Source organism: Crassostrea angulata, chromosome 2, assembly GCF_025612915.1.
Source record: "Crassostrea angulata isolate pt1a10 chromosome 2, ASM2561291v2, whole genome shotgun sequence".
Taxonomy (NCBI): Eukaryota; Metazoa; Mollusca; class Bivalvia; order Ostreida; family Ostreidae; genus Magallana; species Magallana angulata.
Window position 1 is genome coordinate 73,784,577 of NC_069112.1, and position 16,520 is coordinate 73,801,096.

The 16,520-nt window shown below is 33.6% G+C and overlaps 1 protein-coding gene across 1 annotated transcript in view; it reads left to right on the forward strand.

Annotated features, from left to right (window-relative positions):
* The first annotated feature begins 2,665 nt into the window (after window positions 1–2,665).
* LOC128172165 (multiple epidermal growth factor-like domains protein 11) overlaps window positions 2,666–16,520 on the forward strand; it is a 127,156-nt gene continuing 113,301 nt past the window's right edge. Inside the window, exons 1-6 of the mRNA XM_052837944.1 lie at window positions 2,666–2,872; window positions 4,208–4,444; window positions 5,697–5,939; window positions 6,328–6,462; window positions 6,666–6,803; window positions 9,609–9,743. Coding sequence (XP_052693904.1) covers window positions 2,788–2,872; window positions 4,208–4,444; window positions 5,697–5,939; window positions 6,328–6,462; window positions 6,666–6,803; window positions 9,609–9,743 — 973 coding nt within the window. The 5' untranslated portion in view covers window positions 2,666–2,787. The remainder of the gene's footprint in view (window positions 2,873–4,207; window positions 4,445–5,696; window positions 5,940–6,327; window positions 6,463–6,665; window positions 6,804–9,608; window positions 9,744–16,520) is intronic.

Here is a 16,520-nt window from a genome sequence, read left to right on the forward strand (position 1 = left end):
AATCTAACAGCAAGATAATTGTTATATGAAGTTAAAGATATGCTCTGCCCCCCCCCCCCCCCCACTCCCCCCTACCCCATCCCACGGATGGTGCTCATGATCTTAAATACCTTTTTTTTTGGGGGGGGGTGGGTTTAAAGATAATTTTTCCCCTCCCCAACTCTCAAAAGCAATGCTATGTGCCTGCAATGAGAGTGACTTTAGGTAGAACAACGCCGATATCACACTTTTCTTGGTATTCTTAAAAGGCACCGCCCAAACTATATGTCAAGCATTGTTTTTTTCATACACTTCAGTGAAATACTAGTACCCTTTAATGTGAATGTTTGTTTATTATTGTCAATTGAATATTGTGCGCTAACGTGTAATAACACGTCCTTTGTGTTCTGAAGTTCAATAATTTTGCACTTGGAATGACCCTTGATACATTTAGGTTTTCAAGTTTACTAAGCGTAGTAAGAATGAAATAAATGTTATATCATTTAAATAAAATTATGAAATTAATATTTTGTTTTGTTAATTATGGTTTGTGTACATTGTTTACTAACATACCTGCGTCTAAGATATCGATAAATATCTAACGTTCAATAAAAGTGTGCTAAGAAACAATCGTATGTGATTTTTCAATCATTACTTTATAGTAAGTGTTAGGAGTTGTTTAATCAAAGAAGAGAGAGAGAATGAGAGAGAGAGAGAGAGAGAGAGAGAGAGACTGCTTCAGTTATGGGAAAAACTGTATATATATTTTTACATAACTTGAAAACAATATACGAAATAAATATTTATGACAGTGCTGATAATAAATATATATTTAAATTTAACGTCTATCAAACAAATAGCATCTTACTGTTCTACGGATGTTGTCATTTAGAACAAAAAAATGCATCAAAATATTGTTCATACTCTCATAACACAAATTAAAAACTACAATATTTCACAGTTTATTACTAACAACAGTGCACATTTCTCTCTTTTAATAAGATGATGACAGTAAACATTTGTTTACTGCGTGCTTCTATCGGTGTATTTCCTTCTTTTAAATGTTGGTTTATAGACCAATTCTTAATGATTCAATATATACATGTATACTTTTATTGATAACCTTGTAAAATACATGTAAGAGGATTGAACCAAATCGCCAAATATCATTGTACATATGTAATATAGTGTTTAACTGCTTTTTAAATAACCAGAGCCACTGGAAAAAAACTGTTTAATCTATTTTCAGAGACAAACAAGTTGTATCATCTCAATGCAGGGACGTAGCATCAGAGAAAGGGGCGGGGGGGGGGGGGGGGCAGTAGGGCCAGCACAACCCCTCTCCCACTCTTTCTCGCAGGAAACATTGTGTTTTATAACATTGTGTTTTATAAGATGTATATAAAGTGAATTAAAATTGAGTCGGCTTCCCACGTTTTGCGAGAGGATGTATTAAACTGAATTGAAAGGAAGGAAACTAACTGCAAGATTATTGTTATTTAAAGTTAAAGATATGCTCTGCCCCCCCCCCCCTCCCCCATCCCCTCCCTACCCCACCCCAAACCCCCGGATGATTTTCATGATCTTGAAAACTCACTCCTTTTTTGTTTGTTTGATTGGTGGGTTTTTTTGCTTGTCAATTTTTTTTAGATGATTTTGCCCTCCCCAACTTTCAAAAACGATGCTATGTGCCTGCAATGAGAGTGGCTTTAGGAAGAACAACGCCGATATCACACTTTTCTTGGTATTCTTAAAACGCACCGCCCATACTATTTGTCAAGCATTGTTTTTTTAATAGACTTCTGTGAAATACCCTTTAATGTGAATTTTTGTTTATTACAAACAATTGAATATTGTGCACTCAACATACTCTGGGTATCGTTTAATGTGACCTTAAACAAATAAGTAAGGTGAACATTATGGAAGTACTAATTCAGACATAGACCGAGTAACGTACGTGTGCAGTTACTCAACTACATCAACAACCTTTCAAACATTTACATGTGTGTATTATATCATATTATTATATCAGACTATATCGCTTAAAGGCAGTCCATCCATAACTAAGGCAAATTTTACAATTTTGATTGATCTATACTGCATCAAATACGTGTTTTAAAACTATTATTAGGCTGACATAAACCAAACTCGCGTACGTGTATGTATGTAGTCAATTAAATGAACCTTTTGCACTTAATTTTTTTTTAAAGAGATGTCTGCCCTTTAGGAAAATTTGTAAAAAAAACAACTTTTTACCAAGAGAAATGTGAGAAAATTGCATGTACTAAAGCAATATATTTAATGCATTTTTTCCCCGTAGACTTCAATTTTAACTACAACATAGGATAAATATATTAATATTAATTTTTTTTAAAAAGATTTCAAAGGTGAATCTGTATAATTTAATAAACTTCTTAAAATCACAATAAGGTTTTAGTGATCAAACCTGCAATCTATTAGATATGAAATATGATAGTTATGGATGGACGACCTTAAAATTTTCAAATGAAGAAAAAATCTCATAAAGGTCTACTTGTTATAATAAAGATTGACAGCTAGTCATTGAACATCGTATTAGGCTCTTAATATTTATTGTTTTACTTCCTCGTCACGTGATCATTGAGTCTGCGCCTTCACTACGCCACACACACACCCCTCCTCTACTTAAACTTCTAAACAAATACATATACAGACTGTCTACATCTGTCTTCTCAGACGAATGTATACTTTTTATTTGCTTTGTTATTTCTGTTAGGCATACAAATCTATACTCATAGAGTTATATAGTTTGACCAGATTGACAACATCATGGTGTCCCTGTCCGGAAACTCTGGGTATCCCCACGATGTCCTCACTGTGTTGTTGTGTCTGCTGACAGTATCCCAGGCATATGGTGAGTCCAATTTATGTACATTTCTAAATATCATGATATTTTCCAAGTGGGGTTGTTTTGGGATACTTTACAAGAATTGAACCAAACCATCAAATGGTAATTTAAAAGAATAAAATGTAAAAAATAAGGGCGTTTAGTGAATTTCCCAGAAATTATTGTTAAGATAACAATAGCAATACTACATTCTAAAACCAATCTCCACACTCAAAGAGTATTTACATATTAACTACAAATATTTTAAAGGCTATATGCTTAACGTACTTCAAAGAAATATATTGAAAAAGGAAATATCAAGTTTCTAATGTCACTTGATGCTGGAAAAAGGTCAATGGTTCGGTAGTTAGGAACAATGACAAGTAAGGGTTCTTTATCGTGCTGGCATGACTTAATGCTGCAACTTTTATATTTTATGTGCAAGTACTTTCCTTGATTGTACTACATTTGAATTATATACAGACTTACCAGAAGAAAAAATTAAATATTTTTAAAGCAGTTAATCAAGTGCATTTCATTTCGTGTATGTGTTCGATAGTACACGTGTCTTCCCCGGGGGGTGGGGGGTACTTCTTTTTCCAGTCTCTAACCTTATGCTCCCGCATATTCTACGCACTGTTTAAACTCTTCAATCTTGAGACACTAATGGTTCTTTGTATAAAATATAGATATATATATATATATATATATATATATACAAAGTATACACAATTTACATTAAAACAAACTCATGAAGCATTAATAATCTATAGGAATTTCTTTTTTTCAAACTTTAATGTCATTCTATTAGATATGGAATTTTTTATTCATAATATTTATAACATTAGTTACTAAGGTTCTTTTATTAGGATTTTATATATTTATAGGCTTTGCTACAGAAAATTGATACTTTCAAATCGTTTTAACAACTGCATTTGAATGTTCAATACATGCATGCATGTATTATATTAGGAATAAGGAATCATTCTTTGAGTATTATGAGGTGATAATTTTGGTCGGGGCGTGATCAAATCCAATAAAGCCCAAAGGGCTTTATGATAGATTTGATCACGCCCCGACCGAAATTATCACCTCATAATATTCAAAGAATGATTCCTTATTTCTTATATTTATATAATTTTAAGCCGTCGTACGATTAAATATTTAAATATAAATAAGCAAACCCCGCCAGCGCCACAATGGCGTCATTTGTATTATGGGTTATATAGTACAAAATCGATACGTGCATGTAATGTTGTCACAGACAAAGGCACTGGATAATGCAAATATAAAGTATTAGAACCACGAGTTGATATCATCACGATAGTAACGTTGTAAGAACACGTGTGTTTATCTTCACAGTTAATGTCGCGCTCAACAAACCAGCATACCAACAGTACCAATACCAGCCAGGTGACGACTCACATAACGCCAGTAACGCTGTAGACGGACGTAAATCAGACCTGAGTGATAGGGGAGGTCAATGTGCTATATCACATTGGAGACAAACCGCCACCTGGTGGGTGAACCTGATCACCATCCACAGCATCCATCACATCACCATCTACTTCAGGACGGACAGCGATGGGGTACCATGGGGTATAGTCACATTTACTAATTCTCGTTATTAATAAGGTTCTGTTAAACGTATATTTCATGTTATTATTTATAATGAGACAGTTTAGGGGTCTTGTCCCGTATATCATCAGAAACCCAAACAATATAACATGTTTGTCAGTGTTGATGTATTTATCAGTATGATATACAACGAAAAGCGCTATATTGGCATCTTCTTGGTAAGAACTTTATTTTAAATGCAAAATATACTTATGTTTATATAAAAGTTCACTTTAATTCCAAATTGCCTTTATTTGATAACGACGTAAGTTTAGCCTGACATGATGACACCCCCCCCCACCCAACAACTGTTCAACATTATATCAAAATTATTAGAGAAATTGAAATCTTACATTCGGTCAGACGATTCTCTAAATCATTTCTGGGAGCATTACTTTTGTTGAGGTGAAGATTTAAAGATAACCGTCACAGTCAAACATATCCCAACTTTTTACACTTCTTTGACTTGGAAAGAGGACGCACTTTATTAACTTTTAAGTCAAATCGTTTAAGCCACTTTAATAGTTACGGAAATATCGTTTAATAGCAACATTTTAAACAGGAATTTTCTATTATGTTTATTTTTTTTTTAATAAATCAGTTAACAAATTAAACGAAACTCATTGCTGCATGAAGTATATAAACAATTAATTACAGATCTAGAGACTAGTCGTTGTGTCGTAACATAAGGACAAGCGTCGCAGTCGGTATTGGCACGATAAAGATACCTTCAGGAGAATAATGCGTTTAATTTTAAATCGACAATTATTATTTTCGTGAATTCTTCATGCATACGTTCAGGTATTCACTAGCGCTGCTTAGGTTTAGGTGACACCACACTTTTTAACCAGACAGAGTTGTCGAGGAAACCCCTTCTACACTAGATGGTAGGGGCATCAAATGATTTTGTTTTGTATTGTTGGCATGGATACCCTAACAAATCTTTTTAAAAGTATTTAGGATTTTTTTTTGTTTCATTGTTGATCTTTTAAACAATAAAATTACCTGCATAAAACGTGTATGCTCTGTTGTAAAACATCGTTACATGCTTTAAAAAGGCATCACCGATATTTAATCGACATGAATTATATCTACATGCCCCCTTCATTTGTGCATATATTGTGTGTCAACCATACTTGTGTATAGATTGTGTCGAGAATCATTTATCCTTATGTTTTTATTCAGCAACATATGTTATTCCATCTAAATTAATTGTGTTAAATTGTTCTTGAAGGTCCTTATAATAGCTTTCTTGGATTCTCTGTGTACGTCTCCAACACAACAGACAGACTACAGGGAACACTGTGTTACAAGGACGACAACTTTACACGAGACACCATACCTGCTGTCTTCACCACCACCTGTCCTGTACATGGACAGTACGTCATCTACTATAACGAGAGACTACCAGGAGTTACCTACCCTGACGGTTACTCTGACAGTGTTGCCAATGACCTCTGTGAAGTGGAGGTGTATGGTGAGAGTTCTTCATTCTTTAAATGAAAATGTAAATAAAATGAGAGTGACGGTGATTTGCCAAAATCATTAAAGCTGACTGACTTTAGTATGATATCTACATATTGTGTTTCTGATATATTTACAGTTGTTTTCCCCCAAAGAACAATAACCATTAGTTTAAACATCATAATTGCACATTAAACAATAATAATTTTTTGTTTATGGTGCCTCCTCACAATGCTACATAAGAGATTGAAATGAACAATATCAAAATAAATAGGAAGTTCATGATGCGTATGCATTATAATATGCATCATTTAATTACCATTATGTAACTCACGAATAGTTACTTTGAAGTGAAAAATGTCATTTTACATATGATCATATTACCATTGTACAAATTGAAGGATGTCCCGCTACCGGATATTTTGGGTCCAACTGTTCTGTTCCCTGTTCAGACGTTAACTGTCAGTACTGTCACATAGAGACGGGCACCTGTCAGGGCTGTAAACCTGGGTACAAAGGTCACCGATGTGAAATGGGTAAATTTGCAGATTTCTGGCTCGATGGGTAAATGATTTTCAGTTGTCATACATATAGTTATTTAATACTAATGAACATGCAGCTACAACATAGTGTTATTTCTCTTTTTGGTTGTTTTTCAGCCTTGATCAGAATACAATAAAGTAAAAATTAATACATCATGTTTGATTATATCCCATAAGAAATTGTTTTGTTTCGATAGTTTGTGAAGGAGGAACGTATGGTGCTGGCTGCAAAGTAGCATGTGGAAACTGCCGTGACGTTAACCAGTGCTCCATCAACAATGGGACTTGTTTAACTGGATGTGATGTTGGTTTTAAAGGAGACTTGTGTAAAACTGGTAAGTGTGTGGATAAATAAACACATATTAAATGACGAAAACAAGCGTTCTTTCAACAGTTAGACTTCCTTAACTGGATGTATCGCTTGTGTAATGGAAACTTTTCTCCGCATCACACCCAATACTATCCTTAGACACCACAAATATTAGCCAGAGAGCCAAAGACCCAAGGCGATAATTTAGTCGTGGGCTGATGCAGGGTGTAAAATGGAAAATGGTTGGTGTTATACAATATTTTTTAACCGGGTTTTCCAATAATAATCCGGTTATTGAAATTGTGAAAATGGCGCGCGGGCGGGTTGGCGGCTGCCAAAAGGGTACCCTCATTGTACGGATAATTTCTCCTACAGTTTTCAAGATAGGAAGTTGTTCTTTTGCAGAATAATTGTACAGATATTAGAAGTGTGCGTATTGCTATGATATTTATATCTGATAATTAATGAAAAAAATACCGGCTTTTAAACTTAGTCATTTCTTGGCAATTTAAAATATTGCATACATGGTACCCTTATTTTACGGATAATACCTCCTTAAATTTTCAAGATAGGAAGTTGTTCTTTTGCAGATCAATTGTAGATATAGAAGAGGTGTGCATATTGCTATGATTTTGTTTCTGATAATTTATATAAAAAATACCAGCTTTTGAACTCTGTCATTTTCTGGCAAAATATTGCATAAAGGGTAGTCGATTTCATTGGATACAGTAGGTAGTGTTTATCAATTCAGGGAAAAATGGATATGGATACAGTTAACATTAAAGAAAACCTGGTTTGCTGTCATATTGACAGCTTTTCACTTGTTTTCCTATTTATTTACTTTATTTTTAACATTTTTTAACAGATTAAACACCACTTTTTTACAGACTCTCACACACAAGAAATCGGTATCATGTATTATTAATATACACCTACCTACATAGATACACCCAGTATACGATACATTTACCCAGGAATAAGAAGAAAACCACAACATATGTATTACGTGAATTAAATATTTATAGAAAAAACTACAAATTTATGATGACCATCATTTTTTAAAGTCTTCTGTAAGAAACAGTTCTTTTTCAATATAACATCAGGTTTGCAAGTAGAACATTACCGTTGCCAAACATAGCATTATGTCTTTTCTCGACTTTTGAAAAATATGTTTCTTTACCAATATGACAATCAACTTAACTGCATGATCCATATCTGGTAACCTAAGAGTAAACTCTGGATGTCAAATATAATTTTATTGTGTTATTTTATTTATTTCATACTTAGTATATACATATCTAATGCATGTACTTGTCCTAAATTCCATGAAAATATAATAACGCTTGAATTAGGTCAGACATTGTTTTGTGAGGTATGGATCATTGATTTAAAATTTCCACCAAATTCTGAAGTTGAAAGAATAAAAGGAGTTTCAAAAAACGGTGCTATACCGATACGTACAAGCCCGTCTGCCCTTCAGCCTTACAGAATCTCTATCAGCCCTTGAGGATGTGCAGTTATTATAAAGTTAGCTTTATCGCACATGTAAAAACCTTGTATTCATTACTGAGTGTGTTATAAATACATTTGATATTAGATAAAAATATGCAATGTAAGTGTTTGTTAAGAGCAGCCTGAACTTCACATAATGAACCATTATCAACTTCTCCCAACAAGTAACACCCCCCCGACCAGGTAATTAACTCTATACATGTATACAGCAATTATTCCACCTTGTTTAATTCAGAGTTTTTTGGTCACGTCTTTGTCGACTTCAAATCGTTACAACAATAAAATGGAACTCGGATATATATTTCCGATGAACAGAAAGCCTGATACTTAGAGTGCAATTTATGTTTAACAGCGTGGTCGTTCGGAAAACGTATCCAAAGCCAAGGAACAAAATTATAAGTACAATGTCCTGATGCATCTCAAATTTATTTTGCAAAGTTTGATCCGCCTTTTAATTAATTCATTTCATTAATATTGTATAAAAAATGGACAATAATCTGCAAACCTACATTAAATTTGACATCAATTTAAATAAAAGGCTGAGAAAATAATGTGATCTAGATTTTGGGAGTTGATTTTAATCAACTCTCCTATGCAGTAACTCTGGCAAACCGAAAGTGAAACAACGTTTGGACCTAAGCACAAATAATAACCGCTGACAAGAGGTAGATCTTGAAAATAATAAATAAATTCGGTGTACAGTATGCTGTACCATTGTTTTCTGAAAGAAACGTATTTATAAATACCGTGAAAATAGTCAGATCAGTATTCCTACGCCAGAGTTAAATATAGTCTCGTTCAACCAGACGCTCGGCTGTCTCCGTAAATTTCCGACAAACAGAGAGTCTCTCTTGGTTGTCAGAATTTAACGGAGACAGCCGAGCGTCTGGTTGAACGAGACTAGAGTTTAATATTGATTGGGTCCAGACGTGTACAATTTTTAGAAACAAAACGATTACTGACAAACAGTTTGATAGAATTAATTTTATCTTTAAATATTATACAACATGATTCATACGGAGTTTTCTCGAAATTCTTGTCGGAAAAGTTCGAGAATTCATATTATGAAAATGTGAGTAATTCAAATACAGATTAGAAACTACTTGCCATTAAAAATAACATATCGTTACTTTTAAAATTGATAATAATCAATAAATTCAACTCCCGACAGTACTTCAGTACTTTGATTGGAGACTGCAGTCCATGATAATAAAATTTAGCTAGTCACATATGTATAATGGACACCCTTCTATACTTGCAACTTAATTTATTAATACACTTATTTTTACTTATAATTCAAATGATTTTAAACTTGTAGCATGTGACAGAGGGTCGTATGGTTACGACTGCAATGAAATCTGTGGACACTGTCGTGACGTAAACCGGTGTTCTATGATAGGGACATGTTTGACTGGATGTGATGCTGGATATCAAGGGGACTTGTGTAAAACATGTAAGTGTTTTGTTTTATGATGTACATTTCATTTAGCCAAAAGTATTTATTGCAATTAAAACTTTATCACAATAATGTTACAGTGTAAGCTGATTTTCTAAATGCACATTACTGCTGCCTTATTAAATCAATGAAAAAGACGTTTGCTTTTTTAAATTGTGTTTGAAAAGAATTTCTTAATAGATTACTGTTGTAGCTAGATAAGCATTAATTTATTGCTTTTCCCAATAAGTATGGATAAGTCGTAATGAATTTATAATAACATGTATGTACCCAGCTTGGTCTAAGGCGACAGACCAATTTCCTTCTTTATTGATCTGATAATCTGCGTATGTCTTATTGATATCAAATTTCTCAGATCAAGTTGCTGTTAAAATGAATATATATTTACTATCTAAATCAAATTACATATGAATGAATTCAAAACAATTAAAATGAATAATATTTCTTAACACGTTACATTTATAAAAATTACCATTTTATTCGTAGCATGTGACAGTGGGTCATATGGCTACGACTGCAAAGAAACCTGTGGACACTGTCGTGACGTAAACAAGTGTTCCATTATCAATGGGACATGTTTGACAGGATGTGTTGCTGACTATCAAGGGAACTTGTGTAAAACTCGTGAGTAGATACATGTAAGATAAATAACAGAAAAAAAATGATAAGTAATGCGTGTATTTTATTGGTACGAAGAACGAAACAGTAAATAGTGATCAATACTAAGTACGTAACACATTTGGTTCATGTCAGTTTGCCCCGTTGGATATTTTGGACAAGACTGTTCAGAGACATGTATCAACAGTTACACATGTGATGGCTGTAACGATGTCAGTGGTTCATGTGATTATGGCTGCCGTCCTGGCTGGATTGGATACTTCTGTCAAAAAAGTATTTTTTTTTCAAACACATTTTCATTTAATTTTGAAATGTAAGCTTTGAAAACTGTCAATTTTCATCCAAACGTCCTTTAAAGAAAAGTTTAAAACATGATTTCGTACAAGGGGATATTTAAAAAAATATATTTTTTTCTGACATTTTATTCGTGTTAAAATATTTTTTTTAAATATTTACGGGTAAAATAAAACTGTACTATGACTTACCTGATTTGCGTACATCAGAAGCCATTGATATGTCCATTGGTAAGTATTTACACATTTTTTTCTTTTATTTTACAAAAGAGACAACTAGAGAAACAAACAAACACAAACAGAATAATACATTACAAAGCACACATTATATGGGGAACATAGTTGGAATTTGCGTGAATATCAATGCACATAAAGGCTACTCTTTTGTGATAGTAAATCAACGACACTATGGTAGAATTGTTTTTTGGGTGTATGATGCATTACATTACTTTGATATAGTTTAAAGCAGCTTTTGCAAAAATAATTTTTAAAAATCTGGTAAATAAAAATAACCACAAATAACTTAATTTGTATATATGCATTACAACGAGTTGTCGCGTTATTGTTTGGAGAAATCTGGTATGTATGAAACAACGGGGAGTAATAGAAGTGCACGATGGGTAAGTGTTAAAATTTTGTCGTTAAAGTATATAAAGAACATTTTTTCTGAATAATGCCTATTTGGTTCAAAAGTAATTTTAGAGCTTTTGAATTTCAAGCCCTTGCGGTTTTAGTGTCTGTCACCAGCAATCTGCAGTTATTTATTTTAATTTAATTTTTTTCAAATCTACATAAATTAATGCTTCTTTTGATTGAACGTTGCTTCTTTGTTAATGTCTTTCACTCATATTTTAATTAAATATTGTTTGATTTTTAATGAAGAACGGTATTTTTATTACTTTTAAATCGTCTTTGATAAATTAAAAAAATATTTGTATATTTATTTCATAACATACTTTTACTAATCTTCTCAATCTCGCGAATGTGGAGTTCCCAGTAGTATTGATGCACACTTTACCGGTTTAAGATGAAGAAACTGGTCATCCTTAAATTGTGCATACTATATGTTTAAGATTATGTGTAAGATTAACATGTTTTTAACTATGCAATTTGTGTGCATACATTTTTATGTTATTATATATTTTTAACCCAAGTTTTCATTCTTCGTTAGCTTGAAATGTCCTTTGTTTGTATATTTAGATTTGTTTGTAAGAATCCATTTACATACGCATGACTGACGGAGCTTAGTCTGAAACGTAAGTATATTTAACTGCTAAATAAAAAAAATGACAATAACAAACCGTCAATGTATCGCCTTCAATAACAAACTGTTATCCATATCTTTTCAAAATTGGAATGCATATCATAAATATTCGCAAAGTCTTAATACCGCATATCTGTATACTTTTTAATTTACTTTTATTACAGTAAAAGAAAATAAATAATGAACATGATAAGCGACATTTAATGGAGAAGTTACCTATCCAGAATCGACACTGTTGATTCCATTGAAAGTATGTTATGTCATACTATGTTTGTATGTATGTAGGCATAGTATGATTTCGCTACATAACCCCATGTATTCTATGTAAAAATAGATGAGTGTTGAATACATAGAGACAAACTCACAGGAAGCATAATAATATATAATTTTCTTTACAGATTTTTAACAAGGCCTGACTATTGGAGCTTCAAATCTAATTGAAGTATAGGTAGTTTCTTTGTTTAAACTATTTTTAGCTCACCTGAGCCAAAGGCTCAAGTGAGCTTTTCTGATCACAATTTGTCCGTTGTCTGTCGTTGTCGTTGTCGTCGTCGTCGTAAACTTTTCACAATTTCATCTTCTTCTCAAGAACCACTGGGCAGATTTCAACCAAATTTGGCACAAAGCACCACTAGGTAAAGGGAATTCAAGTTTGTTCAAATGAAGGGCCACGCCCTTTTAAAAGGGGAGATAATTAAGAATTATTGAAAATTTGTTGGTATTTTTCAAAAATCTTCTTCTCAAAAACTATTAGGCCGGTGAAGCTTAAACTTGTGTGGAGGCATCATCAGGTAGTGTAGATTCAAGTTTGTTCAAATCATGGTTCCCGGGGGTAGGGTGGGGCCACAATTGGGGGATCAAGTTTTACATAGGAATATTTAGAGAAAATCTTTAAAAATCTTCTTCTCAAAAACTATTAGGCCAGAAAAGCTCAAATTAAAATGGAAGCATCCTCAGGAAGTGTAGATTCAAGTTTGTTCAAATCATGGTCCCCGGGGGTAGGATGGGGCCACAATTGGGGGTTCAAATTTTACATAGGAATATATAGAGAAATCTTTAAAAATCTTCTTCTCAAAAACTATTAGGCCAGAAAAGCTCAAATTAAAATGGAACCATCCTCAGGAAGTTTAGATTCAAGTTTGTTCAAATCATGGTCCCCGGGGGTAGGGTGGGTCCACAATTGGGGGATCAAGTTTTACATAGGAATATATAGAGAAAATCTTTTAAAAAATTTCTTTTAAAAACTATTAGGCCAGAAAAGCTCAAATTAAAATGGAAGCATCCTCAGGAAGTGTTGATTCAAATTTGTTCAAATCATGGTCCCCGGTAGTAGGGTGGGGCCACACTTGGCGGATCAAGTTTTACATAGGAATTTATAGAGAAAATCTTTAAAAATATTCTTCTCAAAAACTATTAGGCCAGAAAGACTCGAATTAAAATGTGAGCATCCTCATGTAGTGTAGATTCAAGTTTGTTCAAATTTTGGTCCCCGGGGGTAGGTGGGGCCACAATTGGGGGATCAAGTTTTACATAGGAATATATAGAGAAAATCTTTTAAAAATCTTCTTCTCAAAAACTATTAGGCCAGAAAAGCTCAAATTAAAATGGAAGCATCTTCAGGAAGTGTAGATTCAAGTTTGTTCAAATCATGGTCCCCGGGGGTAGGGTGGGGCCACAATTGGGGGATCAAGTTTTACATAGGAATATATAGAGAAAATCTTTTTAAAAATTTCTTTTTTAAAAACTATTAGGCCAGAAAAGCTCAAATTAAAATAGAAGCATCCTCAGGAAGTGTTGATTCAAGTTTGTTCAAATCATGGTCCCCGGGGGTAGGGTGGGGCCACAATTGGGGGATCAAGTTTTACATAGGAATATCTAGAGAAAATCTTTAAAAATCTTCTTCTCAAAAACTATTAGGCCAGAAAAACTCAAAGTAAAATGGAAGCATCCTCAGGAAGTGTTGATTCAAGTTTGTTCAAATCATGGTCCCCGGGGGTAGGGTGGGGCCACAATTGGGGGATCAAGTTTTACAATCTTTAAAAATATTCTGGGAAAGTTTTCGGTCCAAAACTCAGTACTTAGTGTGAAATCACACGTTATGAGATTAAAGGTAGATTTAAGTTTGATGAAACCATGATTCCCTAGAGAATAGTGGGGCCACGAAATGGGGAGGGGGGTTAGGAATAGAGAAAAATCTTCTTACAGGTACAACAACAAAAGGGGCTTGGTATTTACCAAAAAATAAGAGGTGGATAAAAATTGGCAGATTTTCAATTTTTTTTTAGCAAGATCTACTGTACCGGTACTCAGTTGTCAAGATATTTCGATACTGTAATGCTTATTTGATCAGAATTAAGGCAATTGTTGCTCAGGTGAGCGATGTGGCCCCTGGGCCTCTTGTTTTGGTATTTTTAACGCCATTGCTCATTCGTTTTAGCTTTAGATTTCCTTCCTTAAAAGTTTGTATATTTTGATTTGTTTTTATTTAAACATTTTAACACACATGATTGAAGGTGATTAGTCAGAAACGTGAGTACATTTAAGTACTAAATGCATCGCCTTCAACATCACTCTATTATCCATATCTTTTAAAATTTGAATGCATATCATAGGTATTCGCAATTTTTTTAATATCGCACATCTACGAAAGCCGAGAAGGATCATTCGAGATTCGAGATTCGAAATACGAGATTCGAAATACGAGATTCGAGATTCGAAATTCGAGATTCAATATCTAAATTAACCAATCAAATCATGGATCTGAAACCTGTATCCTAGCAACATCAAACTGTTCTAAATAAAGATCATTCGTACATGCTCTTTCCTACAAATACATGTCTTAATAGCTCTTATATAGTGGTTATAAAATGGTTAAATTAACATTGATGAATTAACCCCACACAGTATAAACAATTAAATTAGAAATAACACTGTTAGCTTTGCGAATCTAAGTGGTTTTGTTTGCCCTGTATGTATTTCCCCCCGAACAATTTTAACCCGAAGTGTATTCGCCCCAACTGTGTAAAAATTGGCTCGCGAAGAAAGATCTGTTTAATCTAAATGTTTTAGCTATGAAACGAAACTCAATGAAATAATCGACATGTCAAAATATAGGTTATGATAAAGTTTTAAACCATTGAAGATATAATGATTTACAACCTCAAAGACAAAAATCCAGATAAGAATAGTGTATTGTAGGGTATGGCAATGCCATTGTCGATATGAGAATGAGAAAGAGAGAGACAGACAGACAGACAGACAGACAGACAGACAGACAGACAGAGTTTTGTAGTGTCAAATTCAGTTTTGATTTAGAATTTGAAATTGACTTGATTTGTTACAAGCATATAAAGACAATAATTAAGCCTCTAAAACGAGAAAAAAGAGGAGGTAGCTAGGGTAGGGCAGACCAACTAGCAAGCTTTAATTTTAACGGTGTTAGCGCACCTGTGATTTACATCGACTCTCTCTCTCTCTCTCTCTCTCTCTCTCTCTCTCTCTCTCTCTCTCTCTCTCTCTCTCTCTCTCTCTCACATCACCTAGCATTTCCTTTTCCGTGAGGGGGTTAGGGGTATTTGTGATGTCTTATATTAGCTAGCGAAAATAATAAAAAAAAAGCATGACATTTTCTTTAAATTGTGTGCGGATGTTGTACGCCAATAATCTGTTTTCAGTATATACATTTCAAGAGGGGGGGGGGGGGGGCTATATAGTCCTAATTAATTTGTCAGTTATTCTGTATCCACTTTGTTTTCTCTTCGTTTTCCAGGTTTTTTTTTATTTGGCTCGGCAAATTAATATAAAACTTTCTGTGTAGCTCCATAACGATGCACTGTAGATAAATTATGAGTAGTTTTACTTTTGATAAACAGGTACATATCCGTACTTGATTTTTAATTTGACTCTTATAATCGGATTTAATATTCCAATAATTATAGGGTAGGAAAGAGTAGACGGGACTTTTTTGCGCATGTCCTACTGTACCATTCATTCAACACAGGTATAAGCACTCATCGAGTTCAACTTGCTTTCCTTTTTTTATCTACTGGATTTAAAGCTATTAATTTTTTAAAATATTTTGAATTTATGGCCTGATTATATATAAATTAGAGCTGCGCTGGTGCATATATTTACCCAAATGGACCAAAAAATAACCAAATGAATCTAAAAATTTTGACAAAATTAGTTTTAAACGTACGACTCTTTTTCAATTCTAATCGGGTATGTCCTTTAGAAAAATCTTGAACCACACACAACGACAATTGTTTCATTTTTTTATGGGGAGGGAGGTGGAGGCTATGTTATGGGACGATAACATTTTTTATCAATGTTTTTGCAGGATACGTAACGAATAACAGCCTACTTGTGGGTTTTTGCACTGATTATTTGAGATAATTTGCTGCAATCTTTTATGCATTCCATACACCACTCACAGTTTCTTTATTTGGTGTTCTGTGTGTATGGCGACAAATAGGTAAATTTGCACCACTCACCTCTTGTAGCTTCATCCTGATTACATTTTATCTGGCTAAGTGTAATGTAGTAGTATATTAAATACACACATCTTTGTCTGCAGTGCTTATTTACATCTTAAGAGAT